Source organism: Rhyacophila brunnea, unplaced genomic scaffold (assembly GCF_057557595.1).
Source record: "Rhyacophila brunnea isolate RB1 unplaced genomic scaffold, BYU_Rbru_1.0 scaffold_11, whole genome shotgun sequence".
NCBI classification, from domain to species: domain Eukaryota; kingdom Metazoa; phylum Arthropoda; class Insecta; order Trichoptera; family Rhyacophilidae; genus Rhyacophila; species Rhyacophila brunnea.
In genome coordinates, this window is record NW_028232763.1 from 2634839 (window position 1) to 2658208 (window position 23370).

Below are 23370 nucleotides of genomic sequence, written 5' to 3' on the forward strand. Positions count from 1 at the left end.
TTATGTATTGAGTCATAATATGTATGTTTAGTATTTATATATTAGTGTATCTGACTGACATTGAGATTCTGTTGAAAACACAATATGTTTACCGCATCAAATAATATTTTCCTAATAAATAATGAGCTTTCGTACGTACGTCAATGAGCTTTGAACAAACTGTTACAAATTGAATTTCCAATGAATCATAATAATAATTTATCTTCTTTCACAATTGACTTAACATCCATTCTTCTGACAGCGCCACTTTGAAGTAATTATTTCACTAATCACTATTATTATACTACACGGTGTTTAAAAAAATGTGATTTTAATTTTAAAAATAAGCTTTTGTAAATAACAATATTATAGAATATAAATTACATTTTGTCACGGCCGATTGATAATAAATAACCCATAGTAAAAAAAAAAACAACTCCCACTCTCCATAACACGATATTGACAAAACGATTTTTATTCAACTCAATCTAAATGTATGATTTTTTATTTTACTTTAATTTTAAAATTATCAAATTTTTAACATTCGCACCTGGGGAATAATAGTGGCACAACTCGAAAAACTTGTTTTTGCAGGAGAGCAGTTTGAATATTTTATTTTGGTGTGTTAAATTAGTTTTCTTTTAATTTACTTTATAATAGCGTGAAGTTGGCACACTTGAGTAATCTCATTTTGAATGTTATCCGCAATAACAATGGCACAATGATCATTGTGCCACTATTTCTGCTTGAATTCAATATTATTATATGATAATGACAAAAATGCTTTTAAGGCCACCATTATATTTTTAAGAATTATGCCGCTATTTGTGCGGATATAAATGATATCTTGGAACATTTCAGCATACTTAACTCAAAAATGACAATTTTGGACTTATGTCACTATTATTCCCCTGGTGCAATTTAATAATACAAAAAGATACTCAACATTTTTTCTTACTCAACGAACAACTCATGAGATTTTAGAATGTAGCATGCTTTATATTGAGCATACATTATTTGAAAACATCTCAGATATGTGTCCACTAGAAAAAATGTTTTTGAAAAACAGGGTGCTAATGGGTAAGTAGTTAAATTTTGTTTTAAATATTTAAAAAAATCTTATGGTACTGCAAGCAGGACTCGTATAGACGGTTTAAATATAATAATATCCTTGCAAGTGTCAACATGGGATAATCAATATCGGAAAATGACTATTACAATTACCTTTTAATTCACATTCAGTAATACTCACTGAAAGCTCAGTCATTACCATTTCCATAAAGACCACCAATCAGTTACATCAATTAATTCAACATATCGTCATGACTATTGCAAAATTTAAATTATTTAAAACATCCTTAACATCACGGTATTATTATTTAAAATAATAAAACCTAGACAGTTGAATTGTGCCAATTCTTTGTGGAAAGACATTGTATAATTAAAATAAAATACAATTATGTATATGCAATAGTCAGGGCTCGAAGTGGACCGGAGTATAGCGGAGCGCCATTCCAGGCTACATAAACTGCAACATTGTCATTCCATCTCGTGGAAAAAAAATAGTTTTACTGTTTGAGCTAGAATGGCCATATAACACAAAATCTAGCACACTTATTTTTATAAAACACACATAAAATTAGATAAGTATGTTATCATTTTCAGAAAATTAACAAGCGCTACGGTTCGTAAAATTTTCCATTTCGAGTGCTGCAGTAGGTACTTACTTATTCCATATATTACATAAAAATAATCAGGACTGATTTTTTCTTTTCAATTGAATTATTGTATACAGCCAGAAGTGCCAAAAAATTGTTATATTAAAGTTGTCAAGAAAGTTATATAAATTCAGAGTATGTATGTAAGAAAATGAGTTGCATTAATGATATTTTTTGCCATAACTTTCATGTATTTAGGCTCCTTGTCTATAAAATAAAGTTCAACCATTTTCATCCTCAGGTAATACCAGAGAACGTATCACAACGAAAGTTAAAAAATATTATTTGTTCTTTAGTACCTATATCAGCCACGATGGCCGCGCGGCTTAAGCGTCGGCCTATAGCGTCGTGGGTCCCAGGTTCGAATCCTGGGTCTGGCAAGTACACATATTGTTTTTCTATTCGTGTATGAGTCAGAGTATGGTCCTAATAGGTTGAGCGGCTGACATCCATTTCTCGTAAAAAAAACTGTTAATACAAAGCTCTGCTCTGTGGAAGCCCATATTATTATCCAATTAGGATGGTCGAAAGAAGAAAATAATATCAGCGTATGGGCTGAGCACGGGTGATTTTTTAATCACTTTGTAGCCGGCAAACATTGTCTTTAAACATCAAGAGTTTGCAAACTTAAATTGCGCAAAAATGATCTCGTCCACAATTATTTTATAGTCGTAACTCACTGTTAGTTCGGTGGGAAGTAAAGCCGGGATCAATTACAAACGAGATGTAATTGCTTCAACTCGTTTGTGTCAGTACTGAATTAATCAATTAAAATTATCTGATCTCAGAATATTATTATTTTTTTCTACATCTAAAATGTTCTTAGACGTTGTCCGTGTAGAGATGTAAAAATCTATCGCTGCAATACCGGCGTGTGTTATGGACTTTATGATAACATGCATTATTTTACCGCCACCAGCGCATCTATTCTATACACAAGACTGCTATAGGTCGTTATCGGCAACTATCGAGGGTGGTTTTTTACACTTTATATAGAAGTGTTAGCACTTATTGTAACAATTACAATAATATAGTTGTAATTGTTACAATAAGTGCTATGTTTTAACAGAATCTCTTTTGGCTCTGATAAATTTTAGAGCGAGATTGACAATTTTGACTGTTTAGACGGCTAATTTATTGTAATTGTTACAATACGTGCTAATGCGTCGATACAAAAAAATGAATAGCAATGATAGCAGCCTATGGCAGTCTTGTGTATAGAATAGATGCGCAGTATTGATTAAAATAAATTATTGAATAGCAATTTTTTTTCTTAAATACAAATACTCCCAAATCAGTAATGTTAATATTTTCTTTACATTTCCTACATGCCACGAAATTCATAAAATTTCACACACCTGTTTATATTATAATCTACCATAATTGTCAGATATCTAATCGAACTATAAACAGAAAATATATGTTTTGTTTACCTGGCTCAATTTTCGGGTAATATAATTGGGTATTACCTAAAAAATATTTTTTTTGACGATAGTTAAGCCTCTCACCCCCAGAGTTCACAACTAAACAAAAATAAATCCCTAAAATAAAGAATATATTTCTTTCAATGTCATAATTTCTTAAGACCCATACACATTTAATAAAACCTATTGAAGAACTGAATCATTTAATTTAAAACATCTTTATTTGAGGTTTTGTTATTATTTATTTTAGTTAAGTATTTCTGTTTCATTTTGGATAACACAATACCCCATATGGATTTACTGCTGACAGTACGTATTATCTTAGCCATAACAAGAAAATGCACGTGTAAACATGTATTATCCTGCAAGTTGCGAGATTGGATGCATGAATCAAAAAAGTTCGGAAACTTCTGAATTTTCACGCGACAGTTATGATTTGTTCAATATCTGCAATGGTGGTGAATCTGCCGGAAAAAAAGAACTGCGTCGCGCAGAGAATCATTTTAAGTTTAACCGATTTTTACGTCTGTCAAATAGTACTGTAGGGTGAATACCCTAACCCTACCATCCAGCATGACTTGGCAGGAAACTATTAATTTATAACTACAATGTATCTTGCAACATAATATTGTTAAAATTGCAAAACAAGCGATTTATGTGAGTCAATCAAATTTCAACAGAAAGCTAATTTAGCAAAATAATATAATAATTCAATTAATTAATAATATCGTAAATTAAGAAATAATGCTATGTAAGTTTACCATGATATGCACAAAAGTTGTTTGCATTAAAATCAATCTTGCTCAATTATTAAAACTGCATAAGAAATTGTTCAAATTAAAATCAATTATTTAGAATTTACGAAACGAATCATGCATTTCATAATAAAACTCATAAGCATGATTATCAAAAATTTTCAAGTAGCGGAGCAGCATTTTCTATTGTATCGAATCAGTATAAAACACTCAGTAGAAGAAAGCAACATCGTCATTCAGTTATCGAAGATTGAACCGTAAGGTTATCGTTCCGCTTCGCCCGATTGAACTCGTAATCATCAGAACGCATTCCCGTGATTTCACTAATCTAAATTATAATCTGTAAACTTACCTGTAATAATTCTATAAGTTATTCATTTGGGAGTCAAACCAACCTACCCTCCAGTTCCCTACCTCATCTCCTAACCAAAGTACCATAAAATGACAACATCTCCTCTCACTCTTAAATAATGAGACTGGCGGGCACTTTTACGTGTAAACAATTATTATCGCGATAGTTTAATTAATATTAAAATACACACTATTGGTGCAAATAAATCCATGCATGTGTTCAGGTGCAATATCATTAATATCAAAGTTTTTAAATGTCGGAATAACGTGGATGCTTTATAAATGATTTATTTACCTAATTTAGTTTCAAGTTCATAAAAGTAGAATATATTAAATTTGTTCAAAAAAGGCTACACCATCTTTATCACGTCCACATGCAAAATCTTGCGATTATGTTGTAGTTTTGCTATATTACTTATATTTTTGAGTTTCCATTACCCCTAAAACTTTCAGTTTTACCCCATTATTTTGGGTAATTTAACTCTTTTGCCCAACTTCTAGACTTCGTAGAGCTACTTGTATTATTAGAACCTGCAGGGATAATTATTTTACCCTGAGTGATCATTTTAACCAAGTTTTCATGATAATGCATGATGAAAATAAGCGATATGATACACCAATATGCTGAAGGTATGTATTGCATTTTCGATGCGACATACCACTAATATTAACTGGCACTGGCATGCTGTCGGATTTGCTTGAAAATAGCCAAGTCATCAAGCAATACAACAATTTGATCCACTCCTATGCAAAATTTTAACATAAATTGCAGCAATTTACTATACGTACTTAGTTACAACATTACGAATCATAAATTGGCAACTATTGTGTCATTCTGGATTATCCAATTCGGTTCAAATGACATCAAACATACAATGAGCATGATATTGATGCACTAGTATATTATACATATTTTCAAATGTTATTCTTATTAAATTTTATTGTTTGTTTATGGCAGTAGCGAAGGGTGGAGGTAGGCTGTTAAGATCATCCATAAATATATTATGTTTCTTTTGTTTAAATCGTAGTTTGAGGGACTTTTCTAAACATGGCAACACCACCATTCATCAGGAATGAATTTATCATAGGTACGTGTTTCCGTATCAGTTCAGTTTACGGCAAATATTACGGAAATCAGTTTACGGCAATTAGAAAGCACACCAATTCAAATCTTATTGAAAATATAATCGCCACTTTTCCCCGTTAGAGGCGCCACCTCCTGGAGCATAGTAATTAAAAAATGTTAATTAACAAAAACCTCATTAAAACGCAATTAAAATATTACATAAAGTATAAAAAAAATATATTTTCAACAGGTCGTCGTATTCGTTAGTTGCAATTATTCAAAAATAACCGAATAACATGCATTTTTATTTTAAAAATTGATGTTTTTTAGATTGAAAAAAAACATTAAAACTATAATTAATTGACAAAAGAGATACGCTAGTTCCAAGAAAACTTATTAAACAACATTAAATCGATAATTTTGTTTCAAGAAATTACTGGGAACAATAAATGTATCAAATAGTAAAACCCTTATTTTTAGCCGTTTTTTCTTATTTGTCGGTTTCTCTTTGAAATAAAAAAATATATTTTATTTTTCCCATTGTATTTAGACAGGTATTGATCGATTAAAATATGTTTAATACATTAATTTGATAATGAATTTCTACGCGTCTCCCCCTTAAACTTTGTTAGTCATACATCTTCGTTTTTATTGAACTAGGACTACAATTTTATTACAGATGATGTTGGTTAATTTTTAAATATCAATTAAACACTGCCTAAACCAAATCATAACAGTTTTGGTTTATTTTGGGCGATACGAGAAAATTGTGCGCATAATTATTTGATTCATACTTATTTGTACATACATATCCCCAAAGTTATGTATGATTTAATTGGATAATTGTAGTTTATTTCAATAAAAACAAATATGTATGGCTGACATGTTTTGGAGTGCACTATTTATGGCGGATCTTAACAGCCTACCTCCACCCTTCGCCACTGGTTTATCGTTATTGCGGTTTAAGCTAGCTGGAGTATATTATTCTAGTGAATATATTATTTTGTATTGTAGATTCCAAATTATTATAATGTCATAGATATTTGAAATTCATGAATGAGTTCTTCTTATCTAGTACTGCAGCCCAACTGTATTAAATAGGCGTTTAAGATGTTGTGCTTCGTCATGCGTACTTCCCGGGTCTTTTCGGATGTTACGGTAAAAAAAATAATTCTTTAGATCGAAGCAGGCTTCAGAGTGGGTCCATTGTTTGGGCACCGCGTCAGTAAGTATGGCCTTATGGTCGAGAGGGTTCAGAAGAAATTCTTGAGACTCCTTTACTTGAGGTTGTATGGATACTATCCGTGGCTTTATCCAACCGACTTTCACTTAGGTATGCTTACATACCGCAGTCTGCAATTTAGAAGAAATCTTTATCTCCATTTACTGGAGGTCGATAACTATGTTCATCCAAATTTCTTGGGGTGTTGATATATTCCACTTCCGTGAGGGTGAGTTTAGGTGGACGCTTTTTTATAAATTCTTAAAATAGGGTCTTCTTAGCTAACTCGGTGTACTTCATTGAACTTCTATAGATGTATACACTGCTTTTGTATGTTTATAATAATATGTTCTCTTTTTATATTTTCATTTTTATCGCTTTTATTACTTTTTTTTCTTCTTTATAATAATGTTTCATGCCATGTTGTGAACGTCTTAAACTTATAATTTGTAATGTCCACAATATGTTTAAAAAAACTAATTGAATTTAACTGAATTGACTCCCTTTTGCCCGGTCCTCCGCTGTCCTTCTCCAGTTGATCACATCTAGTGCTCGCTAGTCTCTCTGTAGGCTATCCAGCCAGCAAAATTTTGGTCTTGCCGCACTTCGTTTACCTTCTGATCGATTAAACATAAGAAGCCATACGTTTCACGTGCCCAGCCCATCAACGGTGTTGTGATTCGACAAATCTGGCGATGTCAGTCTCAAAGTACCCACTAGTAGAGTTGGGTATTTCCCGAGAAAATCTCAATCTCGAGATTCGGGATTTCCAGAAAATAATTCTCGAGAACTCTCGAGATATCGGGAAATATAAAAAAAACCTGTAAAAATCTTAAAATCAATGTAAAACTGACAAATTCCAAAAAATATGATTTTTTTTATTTATGTAAGAAGACACATAGAAGTAGGAAAGTAAAAATAATTCAAAACATTACTTATTACAATAGAATTTCAAAAAACACAGACTGTCAATCAATGCGTCTGACAATCACGTATGCTTTTGAGACACAAAATTCCCTGATGTTGCATAAATTGCGCTCATTTTGAGTCGACGTTGGCTAATTGTGTTAAATGCCCCGAACAGTCTTTGAAAATGTTGTGTTTCCTGTCCACTTTTTTCATATAGAAAATCGTTTTTCAATTAATATTTGATAATAAAGAAATCCCGAATCCCGAGAAAAGATTCTCGAGATCCGGGATTTCCCGAAATGTTAAAAGTTTCAATTCTCGAGATTAGGGATGGAAAATCTCGAAAATTTACTCGAGAATTCCCGTCGGGAAATTCCCGAACCCACTACCCACTAGTTGACTAGTAGAACTCGAGATTGATGTGACGTCACCATATATTATCCTCATATATGGTGCCAGATGCTATGCCCTAAAAATTTTCGGTTTTTGGAATCACTGACAGTCAATGTAAACGTCGCTGAATCGTATCACAATACTGGTTTATTTATTTTTCATTTAGGTACGCGGATTTTCGTGTTTCTAGATCATCTGAAGGATTTATGTTGCGTATAGATACTATTATAATACTCGTTAATGCGGTTCAATTAGATCATACCCAATAATATCTGGCGCATTATCGTACTGTTTTTATTATATCTGTATCGCCCACCGAGCCGGTCAATATTCTAAAATAACATTCTTTCAAGCTAAATTCTAATTAATGTTCAATAGGCATGCAAAAATTCAATGTCCATCGTTCACATAAGTATGTAGGGTCCGTATAAAATAAAAGTAAATTACCATGGTAAATACTAAGTTTAACTTATATGCCTATACAGAGTTGAGGTTGTGTTTATATTTGTACGAGGAATAATTGTAGTCATTTGCTCAACCTATTGAATCCACTGGTTCAAATACATTTTTTTTAATGCAATTTTATGCAATCGGAATTGAATCCGCGGTCCACGGTTTTTTACTTATACAAATACGGCCACTTTACACATAAGCGTGTAGGTATAATTGGTGGGCCGATCGGATAGAAAATTGCCCGATTCGGTCACAGGTACGAACCTGGCTCTATAAACATACCATATTAGCGTGAAGTTCAATAGTTTTGACAGAAAATATGACGCAGTTAGAGTGACGCCGAGCGAGAGAAAACAATGCAATAGGCTTCATCTAAGAGTAGTCGGAAATAAAAACGGTAACAATAGTTCAATTAACCAGTGTAATTCGTGCGCAGCAAAATAAATCGCAATCTGCGCAATTTCAATGTTAGGTTGTTCCACAATACACATATATCTATGTTCGAACCCAATAATTACACAGAGTCAGAGTGAAGACGGAGATACAATAATGAGAGTCGTATGCTTTATATAATATAAAGCGCTTATATTATAATATATAATTAAATTATAATATATATTATATAGAGCTCATATGTCGTACACTTGAGTCCCCTTAGATTAATGGGCCATGGCATATATTATCATTATGAAAAACTATCATTTTGAAAGTTGAAAGTCAAACAAAATTCAAAATATGCAGTATCAGAAAAACAGTAGAAAGAGTAAATACAAAAAAAAATATAACGTAGATACAAGAAAATACACAGAGTGAGCTTAGTAGTATTTTTAGAATTTATAAAAAACTCTCGCCTACCTCATTCTCTCGTAGGTGGAATATATCAACATCCGAATCGATTTGGTTAAACAGAGCTTATTACCCTCTCAATTGCCATTGCCAATGACAGGTTAGTTATGCTCCTTGGTAGAACAAATTTCTCCTGATTTCTAAGACAGTCATCAAGGGATATAGGTCAATGCTACTAAGAATGGCAGAGTTCTCATTTACACCGCGTATAAGTCGGAAAATATACGTGGCCAATAATTAATATAGATATTTTCTAGTGTTTAAACTACAGTATGTAGTTTACATACATACCTAAAGGAAGCCAGTTAGAATAAGCCAATGATAGAGCCATGGACAAGGATCTGGACGATGTCGTACAAGACGAAGAGATAGTGTAGAGCAGTGGTTTCCAAACTTTATGTTACTACGCCTCCCTTTTAAAAAATCTAATCTTGGCGCCTCACCCCCCATTATTTCATTACATAATACAGACACCTTTTTAAATAGCCAAAAATGTACCACTTAATACAACAAATAAAAAAATAAACAAGATTTTACTAAGTACTTTTAATATATTCATTTTTAAATTAATTTGTTTTTCATGCGATGGATGTGCTTGTTTCTTAGCAGAAAGTGCTCTTTTTCTACTAAACGGGGTCGATATTTGGATTTCATTGCAGCTAATGCAGACAATCCCGTTTCGCATAAAAATATTATGTTACGAATGGTATAATAGCAGTACCCCAGTACCTACTTTACTTACAACTTGCATTGCTTTACTTGACAAAGTATTACATTATTTCTTCACTTCGATTCAATCAAAATTGAACTAGGGTTTTTGTTTCAATGAATAATAATTATCGCATGATAATTCTATCAATGTTTTCCTTTTAAATAGTAGTCAATCCAAATTCATCATCGTTCATTGACAAATTGATTCTATCATGGGCCCCACATCCTGAAGCGGGCCCTCAGGCCAAAATCTTTGGCGGGCCTACCTACCTATCGCTGAGGTTAAAGGCAGTGTGGTGCTCTGAAGTAGTGTTTCCTAAATTATACACGGGAGTTATCATTTAAGTACCTATAGCAATCATCATATATGTATCACATCAAATTGCAATGCACAACTACATTTTTAAAATATTTAATAGTTTTGAAAGAAAGTAGCGCCGCAGACGACTTTTTTTATGCTATTAGATTAAATTTGTGATGTCTGTTATACCCGGGCCCCAGGCTCTTCATAAACTATGCATTTGCAAACTGCAAACCTGTGGCTACAATTGTGTTAAACTTTTCGCGCCACCATTTGCAACACTCGGCGCATCCCAGTTTGGAAATCGCTGGTGTAGAGATTAAGACCCATATTTACATGAATATAAAGAAGATTAAAAAATATATATGGATCGACACCCACGCCCCATGGCAGCGTGTGCGTGCATATAATCACTACAATTCAGTGTTGCCATATTTTAAAAGTAGAATTATTGTACAGTGCCTCCAAAATTATGGTATTTTGGCAAAAAATATAGTACTCGTTGAATGACCAATACTTTTCTGAATTTTGAAAAAATTGCAATATGTATAGTGATTAACGAGGCTTTTTTTAGATGAATTCTATTGCGAACTTATTTTCCGAGTTTTCAAAATTGTAGTATTTTCGGACTTTTATATCGTACATATTATAATATACTTACACTTTTATATCGTGCTTCCCGTAATCACATATGCGTGCGAACACCGCTATCTTTAGATTAATAAAGCTTGAGCATAACTTTTTGCACAAGCAACGAGTGGTCCACTGCCATACTATTAATTGATAACGTACTTGCATGCAGAGTTTGGTATTATATAATGACTGAAGAGTATAAATAAGTTATTAGTTATTGTCGCTTAGAATCGACTGTCACATTGATAAACGTCCTAGTGTGTTATGATATTATTATACACAGAGGAAGTTTACTTACTTTGATCGTCACTTCCAATTATTAATAACACATACCACCACTAAATCAGATGAACTCCAAGGTCTCCAAGAAACGTTAAAATAATCTGAAACTAAGAATACTCCGACAAGTGAACACGACATACGCGTCAGTATGAGCACTCTATAGACAATGACAGGTCATCCATAGACAACGGCAAGGGCGAAAAGTAGGACCAGTCGTGTAATGTATCGGCTTCCTTCTTCAGTGGGCAATGGTGTGAAATATTGGCCCTAAGCAAAAGAGAAATCCAGAAACTTAGATTATCACAACGTGGTATGGAAAGGTGCATGCTGGGCATAACACGAAAGGACAAAAAGAGGAATGCGTGGATAAGGAAGCAGATAAGGGTTTGAGATGTGATAGAGTTCATTACAAGCCTCAAGTGGAGATGGGCTGGACACAAAGCTCGAAGAAGAGACAATCGTTGGAAAAATTTAGTCATCCAGTGGTATCCAAGAGGTACAAAACGTCCGCGAGGTAGACCTAGAGGCCGCTGGATCAATGAAATGATAAAGTTCTGTGGAAGTACGTGGCAACACAACGCACACGACCGAGAGAAGTGGAAGCAGCTTGAAGAGACCTTCATCCAGCAGTGGATAGATTCAGGCTGATGATGATGTTATTGTACATAGTACAGGGGCCAAAATTATAGTACAAATACTATAATTATAGTACGGTTGGCATCACTGCTACAATCATTAATTGACATCGGGATGACCAGTGACCTATAGATAGGTCCAGTATTACCGGGGATGCATAACTATGACAATCATAAATGCTTTTGAGCTATTACATAAATAAATTCCGTTTCAATTGTTGTTTGTTTACGTAGATTATTAATGTGTTCAAATAGCTTACGCGGATTAATTTGCCCCATAAAATATTTAACCTTAATTTTCTGCGCGCCACTGGATGACGGCGGCATGAGGTCATCATTTCATTAAATCATCATCATTAAGAGAGATGTGCACTTTTATGAATCGCGAACGATCATCAAGATTATGCTTCTCAATCTTACAGTCTTTTTTGTACTTTTGATGTGTATTTGTATGTAACTCCCCTCCCTATGATATCTCCCCAATGACAGTAAAAATTGTCTTTTGTTTAGTTCATCGACACCCTAAGTCACTAATCATTTACCATTGTTAAGGCTATACCTCAGTTGAGGCACGGTCTAAAAAGATCGTGGCGAGGCGATGCGCGGATTGCGGGTCGCGGGTGCAAATGACGCATGCCAAACGAGTCATATAAATTCAACATGCGTCCATTTAATATTCTGTTTATTGTTAGAGAAATTTGCAGCGTCGTATGGGGAGCGGGATAATCCCGACTCTTCTGTAGACTCATCCATTTCAATTCGTGACACTCAGTATGCGGGTACACAAAGCGCTTAACGTCAGCGGACAGCAGAACCAGTCCAAAAAAACAAAAATTTTCTTTCTTAACTTTCTTCTTTAAGCACTACGGTACATGGTTGCAGCATCAGTCCCGTGCGGCTCCGTCTCGGGACGGAATGAGCACTTAAAATCACTTCTTTCAGACACGTTTAGAGCGTCATAGAAAGCGGCCGTGCATATTCACGGCTGTGCATATATGACGGGTGGTGGTGGACACTATATGTTCTATTAGTAACAATAATAATATATTCATTGACATGTTTTCTTTTTCAAGTAAATGGGTAACGTTTTTATTCATCTTTACACGATTTAAGAATTAATACCATCACGAAACAAATTGACGTGTTCCCAGCTCGACGTTCTCTCTCCGAACGCCAGCGAGTCCAAAATTTCGTCGCGCCTATAGCTGAAAATTATTTGCCGTTTCACTGATGTATCGTCTTAAGAATATTCGATCGGTGTGATTTCGATTATCAATTGCAATGTACCTACTTAATATTATATTATTGATCAACCCCAATTTAACCACCCTATCTAGCTGTGTTAGTACACACACATATAAACCCTTGTACTTAGCGTCGCTAATATTACTTTCTTACTATTTCATTATTGTAAATGATTCTAATATCATTCAACTCGGACCATTTAACTTGTTCAAACTTGACTCAGCTCTACTCACCGAGTTGTTTCACTGCGGATCGAACTCTCCTGGGTTCTCTTCATTTTATTTATACACCATGTAATTGTAAATTGAGAATTAACGAATAAATATCTCTGAAGATTAACATCCATCGAGTCTTATTACTGACATACACCTTCCACTGGACCACGTGAAGGATCGGGGTCCGTTGGTAAGGATTTCCGTTGCCGAAAACATAACACTTTAAATCGGCCTCAGTTTTCCTAGTATTAATTTAAAATAAAAAACTTAATAATATCAATAAATACAATTAAAATTTTAATGGAAATTTTACATAGAAGCTGATTGATTGAATGATTGTTAATTGTTGGTATATTATTACCTGACCACGAGTACTGTGCATATTTGGAAGTAGATGAGGTGGAGGAGATAGAAGGTCGTTGTTGCGTGGCTGTTTGGAAGGGATTTTATTGATCGTTACAATAATACACTGAATACAATAATGAGGATGATAACGTGGGATTATAATCGTGGGTGATGTGATTACTTTTGGATAATTATTAATTATTGAATTATTAAATGATACGATTAATCTCCAACTGTTCGAGTAAATTTAATTTTAATTAATGAAAAATTGGTAATGCATTCGTCGCAGAAGACAGCAGAGCAGATAAAAATCCGCCTTATCTCCGGGAATAAATGCTGGCACGCCTGCAAGCGACTGGTGGGGTCGAAAATCCTAGGCCGAAGAAGTAAATTTCTAATATATAAAACAATTATAAGGCCAGTGGTCACTTATGGCTGTGAGACTTGGTGCTTAACTCAAAACTAGAAAAACAAATTAGCTGTCTTCGAGCGCAAAATACTCCGCAAAATCTTTGGACCCACGTTGGAAAATAGGAACTACAGAATAAAAATGAACCACGAGTTGGAAGAGCTGATTGAACAGCAAACAATCATAAGATACTGTAAGTGCCAAAGACTACGATGGGCGGGACATGTGGAGAGAATGCCTGAAGTTAGAGCGCCAAGGATCATGACCGAGACCCAGAGGCCGTCCTAGAAGGAGATGGGCTGACGCCGTAGAAGTGGACTGGCTTCATATAGGAAGACCCGGTAACTGGAGAAGTGTGGCGAGAGACCGGAGTGACTGGAGAGCGGTTGTGGAGGAGGCCAAATCCCACCCCGGAATGTAGTGCCGTGGAAGAAGAAGATTCGTCGCCACTATTAAATATAATTTAAGCACATGATTAACACAATTATATTAATAATATTTTAATTGATTAATAATGTCAATCGACAATCTATCGACAAAGCTTTTTTTTAATAAACCTGTAGAATTTAATGTTATATATATTTTCATTTCTCGTAAAATGGAATTCTACCAAGTAAATGCTAATTCAATTAATTTACTATATGTAAAAATAAATATAATTTGTTTGCTTTTTTTTTGCCATTACCGATTTCGGCAGCCTAAATTAGCCATCTAATTTTTAAACATACACGCCCACGTATGATTATGCATTACGTTCTTTGATATTTAACTTCGTTGGAATTGTATGCATTATTGTACGACAACATCTTCTTGGCTACATGAAGGAAGGCGCTGTTGTCGACTAAATGGGAGGAGCTTGTCAGTTTATAATGGAAATGCGGTTAAAAATGGGAGGAGCATGTTAGTTCACAGTTTTAACACGTAGCCAAGAAGATGTTGCCATAGAGTAAGTTAGATATATCGCCCATCCAGAACAAAACAACCATAACTGCTAATTCATAGTTTCGAGAAAATCGCAATTGAAGTTTTTCAACCATTTAAAATAATCTTTTCATATCAATTATCTCAGGTATGAAGATATTTTTTTTTTGTTTTCCCAGTAAAATAATGTGCTTGAAACTACTTTCAGCAAAAAAATCTGAAAATATGTTTTTAAAGCCTTATTTTAGCACTTGTGGTCTTTTTACACTAGACATTTTGGTAATGATCTACAATTTTATGCATTTGTGTTGCAATGGAAAATATTTACACTGAGAGGTTGTGTTTATTTTTATAACAAAATATACATTGGAATGACTTAAATGCTATAACAAAAAATATGTTAATGTATGTAATATTTTTTTTTATAATATTCTAAATGTAAATAACCAATTTACATAACAAATTCAAATAAAAAGAGTTCCTCTAACAATTTTGTGATTCTGAGTAATGGTGAGTCTGTAGACTCACGATTAGTAAATGGCATCGGAGTGGCTCAGATTAGCAAGTGAGTCTTATTCATCATCATCATGTTCTCTGTCATCATTAACAGGGAATGGTCGCTCTGCCGCAAGACTATCATACTAACTATGGTACATGTTTGTGATTAGGTTAAACTTGCACAAATCCAAAGTTTTGCTGCTGACAGTTTAAGTGGATTATCGTATGCAGCAACTAAAATTGGCTCCATTGTCGACCGCCGACTTCTGTGCGTTCGTATGTCGATGGCTTTAAAATTTTGTTCGGCATAATTTAATTTATAAAAAAAAATTGTAAAAGGTAGGTACTTCCTTTCTCACTTGGATCACTTTAATATCCTTCCATAAAACTTTATAACCATCTGTATTCACATTAAAATTAGTCCCCATAGCAGTCGATATCGTGAAAAAGTTGAAGAATGAAGAGGTCGACAGCTCATGGACAGTGTATGGGTTGCCATTCTTTTAAGGAGTATATTGGGCCGGAATATAAATTGGACCACATTTCAGATGCCCCTTTTTCTGTTGCTCAATAGTGGAATACATAGAATCACCCTCGTTTTGTATGTGACCCACAACCAAGTATTCGTGGGTAATAGTCGTTATGTCCAAGTTTCCTACAGCATATAGATACATGCTGGCAATTGCTTTATTCTTATTCTGACCAGTGCACTTGTCAGAATAGAAAATTATGTCTTTGCCAGTAGGTACTATTTTCATTTAGGTACATCCAAACGCAAGAACTAATTTCATTGGCATCTCTATTAGCCAAAGCTTCATTCCAAAAATGGCATTCACCTTTTTTGTTAATTATATTAAATATTGTAAAATTAAAACAATTTAATTTTCTTTTATAGTAAAACGCCGTTACATCATCACAGGGAACGGCTTGTAGATAGAAGCATGCTAGGTACTATTGAATCCACAGACTTGGCGGCAATGATGTCAAAGGATTTTTCATCACCAGCCATTTGCTTATTTTGTAAATGAGTTTGAAACTCATTTTCCAACTTCTTTTGCTTATCAGTGTCAGCATTTTTAAACCCTTCACAGAGTGTGCACTGATCTTTCTTCGGTAAGAAAAATGACAGCTTAAATTCCTCGTTAAATATTATTGCATAACTCCAATGCTTTGCAATGACACGGTTTTCAGCTCTTTGCTTATACATCCTATACATTTCTGCTAGCGTTAAACTTCCATCCAAGAATCACTTGGAAGTGTTAGCCCTTGTGTAGTGAGAATCTACATGCGGAAATGAATTTATATGCTCCCTTATGGCCGATTTTATATCTGGGGGAAGTTTTTTGTATGATTTTAGTTTACAATTATCATTGCAAGTGCCTTTGACACACTTAGTTGCAATGATCTTACCAGAAATGGTTACATGCTGTTTACCAAAAGTTATACCATGTATCGTCCTCTGGACACCATTTTTCTCTGGCACTAACCAACCGACAGTTAGATATTGTGCGCGATTTTTCCCGCGTAACAGTTACTTCATACACTAAAAACAACGCAACTGCACTTATGGTTCATTTGCACTCAACATTACCCATTGACTTGAGTGAAAAAAGAACATACCGCGACATGTGTTGTTTTTTCATTGTAAATATTTTAAATTTGTTAAATGTTAAAAGCATCAAAAATGAATCGGAGTGACTAACAGTAGTGGTGTTTTTACACTATAATTATGTGAATCCTACGGAAATTTTTGCATTTAAAACAGGAAATCACAATTTTAGCACTTATGGTTGTTTTGTTCTGGATGGGCGATATTTCAACGATTTTAAATACATATGTATACTTTGTTTCTTTTCAGGGACATCTCATCTACTCTCTTTTCGACGGCGAGCCGTTTATAGCTCCTGACTATACTGGTCGCGTCGTCCCTGTGGAGAATACACCACGAGGCTTTGGGCGAGGATCCATCAACCTGACAGCCATCAGGGAGTCTGACGCTGGGTGGTTCGAGTGCAGAGTATACTTCCCTAACAGATCACCAATCACAAGGAATAATGGGACACTATTCCACCTTGAAATCGATGGTAGGTAATTAATTAAAATACAATTACACTACCCGCAAACCCAGGTTGTTTTTTTTTCAAATATAGGTACAAATATGTTTTTTCTTGTCGTTATCAACCGCATTTTTCAGCTAATCTGCAACTGACCTTAGTCTAACTAAACCTAATAAAACTTATATTAATATTACCGGTCGAAGTTATATTAATGGGGGACATGCTCAGCGTAGGTCGAAATGGAGCTTTTATTGCATTTTCAAAGCATGATCCTGGACATTCCTTAAACGTTGTAGATAATCTATTTGTATAATTTTGAAGCCTTATTATCCTTTATATTTATTTTAAACATTTGATGACTCATAAAGTATTTTTATTACATAAAATAGTATTCTTTTAAACCTCTATTCGAAACATTAGATGTTTTAGAATATAGTCATATTTCAGTACATTCATGTGAAGTGGTGTTAAGATTTTTACATTTATTGATTTTTAAACGCATTTATAAACCATTAGTATAATTTATGTCGACATTATTATAGTGAAATATTTACGATTAAAAATTATATTGATAATCTTTGTGATCCCAAATTTGACAAGAATTAGGCATTTTATTATTCAAAAAATGGGCAAGATTAACACATTTGAAGATACCTCTAAAAATACTAATTATAAGCTATATCTTTCACCACTCAAGTGTGATAAACATCCTACGAATAATGATTGCTTTGTAATAATTATTGACCTAAGAATAAGGTAGTGTTTTTTTGAAATACGCCATTTCTTTTGGCATTCCCCAGTGATTAAGCTACAACATACGGCCGTAGCCATAAATTGACAAACTATAATTGAAGTAGGGAGTAAAATGATGTTAACGCGCGTGTTTGAACATGTACCTAACCGATTTTTTTTAAACGGTCGAAAAAAATACGTGGCCAAATATTGATATCTTCTGGCATTTAGTATGTAAGCATACCTAAGAGAAAGCCATGGATAGTATCCAAAAATCCGAAAGGCCATGGACGCCAGACGACTGAAAAATCTTAGATTAAGTTTATCCGAAAGTGTCCTTTTTGGACATACAATACACTGACCCTCAGGTCTAGATTAATCCATTAAAATAATCTGACCAGTATTAAGTTTGGGTTTGATCATACACCTACTTAGAGACCTTTCGACTGGGGAAAACTTTCGACAATAGTTCAACTCTCATCAAACATTCAGATTATTCCCTCCAAAATTAGTTAATTTTTTACATGGGAGCATGGTGAAGTAAATATTGGGAATTTTACAAAGAATTTTGCTCGCAACTGGATATTGGCTATTAACCATTTTAGGGCTTCTAAAATACAAGTAGGTATATATATATATATATATATATATATTATTCGACTTATACGAGGTATAAATTAATGAGAACTCTGCCATTCTGGGCAGTGTTGATCTGTCTTGTGTGTCCCTGATAACTATCTTATAAAAATAGAGAGCATCAGTTGTTTATTCTCCCAAGGTGCAGAACCAACCTGCCACTGGTAATGCCAATTAGGAGGGCGATAACTATGTTCAACCAAATTGCTTCGGGTTTTGATATATTCCACTTGCGTGAGGGTGGGTTAGATGGACGCTATTTCATGGTAGAGATTTGGACTGAAATTTGTGTTCAAAACTCGTTAGAAAACAACACCAACTGAATAATTAGAACATGATTTATCATTCATTAGTAATTTAAAAATACTACACTCAAGAGATGTAAAATCGTCCATTCTGGGAACAATGGCAACGCATTGGGAATTAATGGAATTTTATTGTTTATAATTAATTACTAATCATAAACAATAAAATTCCATTAATTCCCAATGCGTTGCCATTGTTCCCAGAATGGACGATTTTATATCTCTTGAGTGTAGTATTTATAATTATTTTATTATTATTATTAATTTATAATTAATTACTAATCAATAGGGCGGGCAAATGGTTGGCTAGGGCCTCAATGACATGCACTAATGCAAATAGGTACATTTCTATAAAATGTTGAGACGCTACTCTACAGATGGCCAACAAATCCTATCTCTAGCCTCCACGCAGCGTCCCCTGGGCAATGCAGATGTGGTGTGTCTTGTGACAGTATAACTCATCTGTAGCTAATAGAGAAGGGTGAAAGGCAAAACTCTGGCGCCTTAAAACGAGAGACCCCTTGGCTACGGGAAGGAAAACCCAGACAGAAAACCACACACCAACCCGTTTGGACAGCGTGGTGTGTTATGTCTAAATACCCCCATGGAACATAAACAAAAATCTCGGCCCTCATTCTCCGGAGGCCAACCTGACACTGATCACGGCAGCAATCAGCAAGGAAAGGCAGAGGGTGCTAAGAATCACCGGAAAGACGGTAACGGCTGCCTACCGATGACCATTGCCACCTATAACGCGAGAACATTATCCAGCAGTGCCAAACTTCTAGAGCTCGAAGAAGAACTCGAAAAAATCCATTGGGATGTTGTCGGGCTCAGCGAGGTAAGACGACAAGGAGACGATATCGTCAATCTCCACAGCGGACATGTACTCTGTTATAATGGGACTAAGATCGGACGCACAAGCGGTGTCGGATTTTTAATCCACAGACTCTGGAAAGATCGCATAGTTGAATTTGATTTCTCCTCAGATAGAGTAGCAAGTTTAACACTTCAGCTCAGCAAAAGATACCAGATTCTGCTTTTGCAAGTTTATGCGCCCACTCAAAACTCACCTGATGAAAAAGTGGAGGAGCTATATGAAGAAATCAGTACGTTGAAAAAGAAACGGAAATGTCACTTCATTATCATCATGGGAGACTTTAATGCACGAATCGGATCTCAACACCAGGATGATGTAGCGGTCGGGCACTTCGGACATGGCACCAGGGATGGCCGAGGAGACATGTTAGTGGAGTTTGCGGAAAACCACAATCTCTACATCATGAACTCATTCTTCAAAAAGAAGCCTTCTCGAAAATGGACATGGCGAAGCCCAGCAAAACGAACCAGCGGAATCCACTACATCCTCACCGACAGGAAGGATATTTTTCTAGACTGCACAGTCATTAACAAATTTAATACTGGCAGCGACCACCGAATGGTAAGGTGTAAAATACGATTTAACATCAAACGTGAGAGATCCAAACTGATGCAGAAGCCCAGAGTCCGCAGAGGCTTGAGAAGCAGAGTCGAATTCCAACAAGAACTGGAGAACAGGCTAGCGGCTTTCCAAACTGAAAATGACCCCATCTCCCTACAAAACACCGAGGCAGTAACAAAAATCATTATAGAATCTTCGGAAGAGACAGTTGCTGCTGTGGTTGAACGAGTAAGCAAACTTTCAAAGGAAACGTTGGATCTTATGAAGCTGCGTAGGAGTACGAAAAGCGAGCAACAAGTTGCAAATGATCTCGAGTACTCCACGACATAGGACCGAGAGAGTTGGAGAAAGCTTGGGGAGGCCTTCATCCAGCAGTGGATTGACCCCGGCTGATGATGATGACTAATCAATAATCATCTATTTGGTTTTGACGATTTATTATACACTTATCGAGTGTATTATTTTATTGTTGATAATATAGAGGGTTTTTTTTACAAACACGTCTTCAACTATTCATAATTTGTTCGTTGTATTTTTTTATTGTGACCCTTGACATGATACGTAGATAATGGAGTTTTAACCTACTTTATTGTATTGATTTGTTATATAAGTTAGAGTTAACAGTATTCGTTGTCAATGTTTATTTGCCTTTTGGTGATTGTACACTGTGCTTGAAGATGTCGAAAGGCGAAACCCGGGTCGCAAAAAACGACTCAAATGGAATAGTACAAAACTTAAATCCATTAGAATTTAAATTCACATTCCATCAAGTACCTTCGGTCGATAGTATTAATATTAGAACATGTTTTCTTTACCAGCTATCTGTTGAACTGTTGAAATTCAAATTTATTTATTTTACATAATTAATGAACATAACAAATTATAAATTTAAAACGTTCACGACATGACATAAAATAAGTGTTAACAATTTTATTATTTTTGAAATATAAATACAGAGCAATGTGAGTTAATAATACAATAAGTAATAAAATAAGAAATACAATAAGAAAAGAAATAAATTAACATAAATAAAAGTAGATGGAAGCACACAGAGTGAACTATTGATAGACCATATCTTAAAAAACTTATAAAACAACGTCCACCTAAATGCACCCTCACGCGAGTAGAATATATCAATTTCCGAAGAGATTTCATTAAGCATGAGTATTTCCCTCCCAATTGGCATCACTAATGGCAGGTTAGTTCTGCACATAGAGGTATTGATCTGCACCTTGGGAGAACAAACAACGGATGCCTTCGATTCCTCCTAAGATAATTATCAGAGACACACAAACTAACACCACCAAGAATGGCAGAGTTTCCATTTACGCGTATAAGTCGGAAAAAATATGTAGCTAAATAAAATTTAAGCTAGCACGATGGCCGCGCGGCTTAAGCGTTGACCTATTGCGTCGTGGGTCTCAGGTTTGAATCCTGGGTCTGACAAGTACACATATTGTTTTTCAATTTGTGTATGAGTCAGAGTATGGACCTAATAGGTTCAGCAAGTGGCTGACATCCATTTTTCGTAAAAACAAAATCTGTCAATACAAACCTCCACTCTGTGGAGGCCGAAATTATGATCCTATTAGGATCGGACATGGTCGAAAGAATGTAAGCATACCTAAGAGAAAGTCAGTCGGATAGAGCCACGGATAATAACCGTACAGCCGTTATTCAGATAAGGTGAGGAAAGGGACACTTTGTTTTAAATTATTAATCAAAGGTACCTAACTGTTATTTTATGTGCAGGGAATACTCTAATTGTCATCCCACCGGCAAATCAGACAGTCATGGAAAACGTCGAAGTCCACCTTCCGTGTGTTACAAAGCAGCCTGGTATTTTCATCAAGTGGTACAAAGACAACACTGCCATCGGGTCACTAGAACTCAGCAACCGTGCTAGAATTTCTGTTAATGGGACGCTGATCATCGCTAACGCTGACATGAGAGATCTCGGCTGGTACACATGTGAAATTGTCAATAATGCTACCAATGATAGGCAGGTTGCCGATGCATATTTAAATGTGCAATGTAAGTATCTTCTTATTTTCATCATCATAATTGCTTCCACAATTAAATGGGAATCTCAGCCTACTCAAATAGAAAAATAATAAAATCATTATTAGGCGGTTCTCATGGTGCAGTGCGTAAAGCGCTGGCCTTCCATCCGGGAGCTCTGGGTTCGACCCGGTTAGGACACAATATATTATGTAATTTTCTCAAATCCTATGTGTTTGTGATTCTTCAAATTACTAACAAATCACCTTGTACGAAAAAGCAAGGGCATGGTTAAAAAAACGTTACGAACAATCTTGGCTTCGTACAGCAGGACGTATCACCCCTTAAAAAACATAAAATGGTCAAATATCTTTTTTTTTATTCAACAAATAATTATTTATAAGATTTAAAAATGTAACATTCTAATTTTTGAACATACTTACATAATTTGGAAAACAGTAAATAATAATTAGAACATTACATTCTTAAATCTTGTGAATTATTCGTTTAATAAAAAAATAGTTAATTAAAAATTATTAGCAAGTTCAAGTAAGTTACAACAAAAAGTCTTGGAGTGATCCGTGACGTAGGTTAATAATTAAAAGTAATACCTACTTTGATTTAAAATACAAAAGCCGATCGCCAATGTAGCTCAATTTAGAAAGCGCTTCAGTGAGTATTAAAAACCATTAGTTAAAAATTGTCGTAATTAAGTATGACTCCTTTAGCATTGTGGTCAATGTGCGTGGGCGCGAGACTCGAGAGATGCAGGTTCGATCCTGCGGAGTGTCTTATTTTTTTCAAAAAGATTTTTTCATTGGTTATCATAAGTATATTTTCTCAGAAGTGTTTTCAAAATTATGTATGTTACCTACATAAAATGATAC

The 23370-nt window shown here is 34.8% G+C and overlaps 1 protein-coding gene across 3 annotated transcripts in view; it reads left to right on the top strand.

Annotated features, from left to right (window-relative positions):
* Positions 1-23370, top strand: part of bdl (borderless) — an 89362-nt gene that overhangs the window by 49738 nt on the left and 16254 nt on the right. For all 3 annotated transcript variants that reach the window (XM_085960521.1, XM_085960520.1, XM_085960519.1), the window contains 2 exons: positions 17170-17395; positions 22235-22516. In XM_085960521.1, the coding sequence (XP_085816647.1) occupies positions 17170-17395; positions 22235-22516 (508 nt within the window). The remainder of the gene's footprint in view (positions 1-17169; positions 17396-22234; positions 22517-23370) is intronic.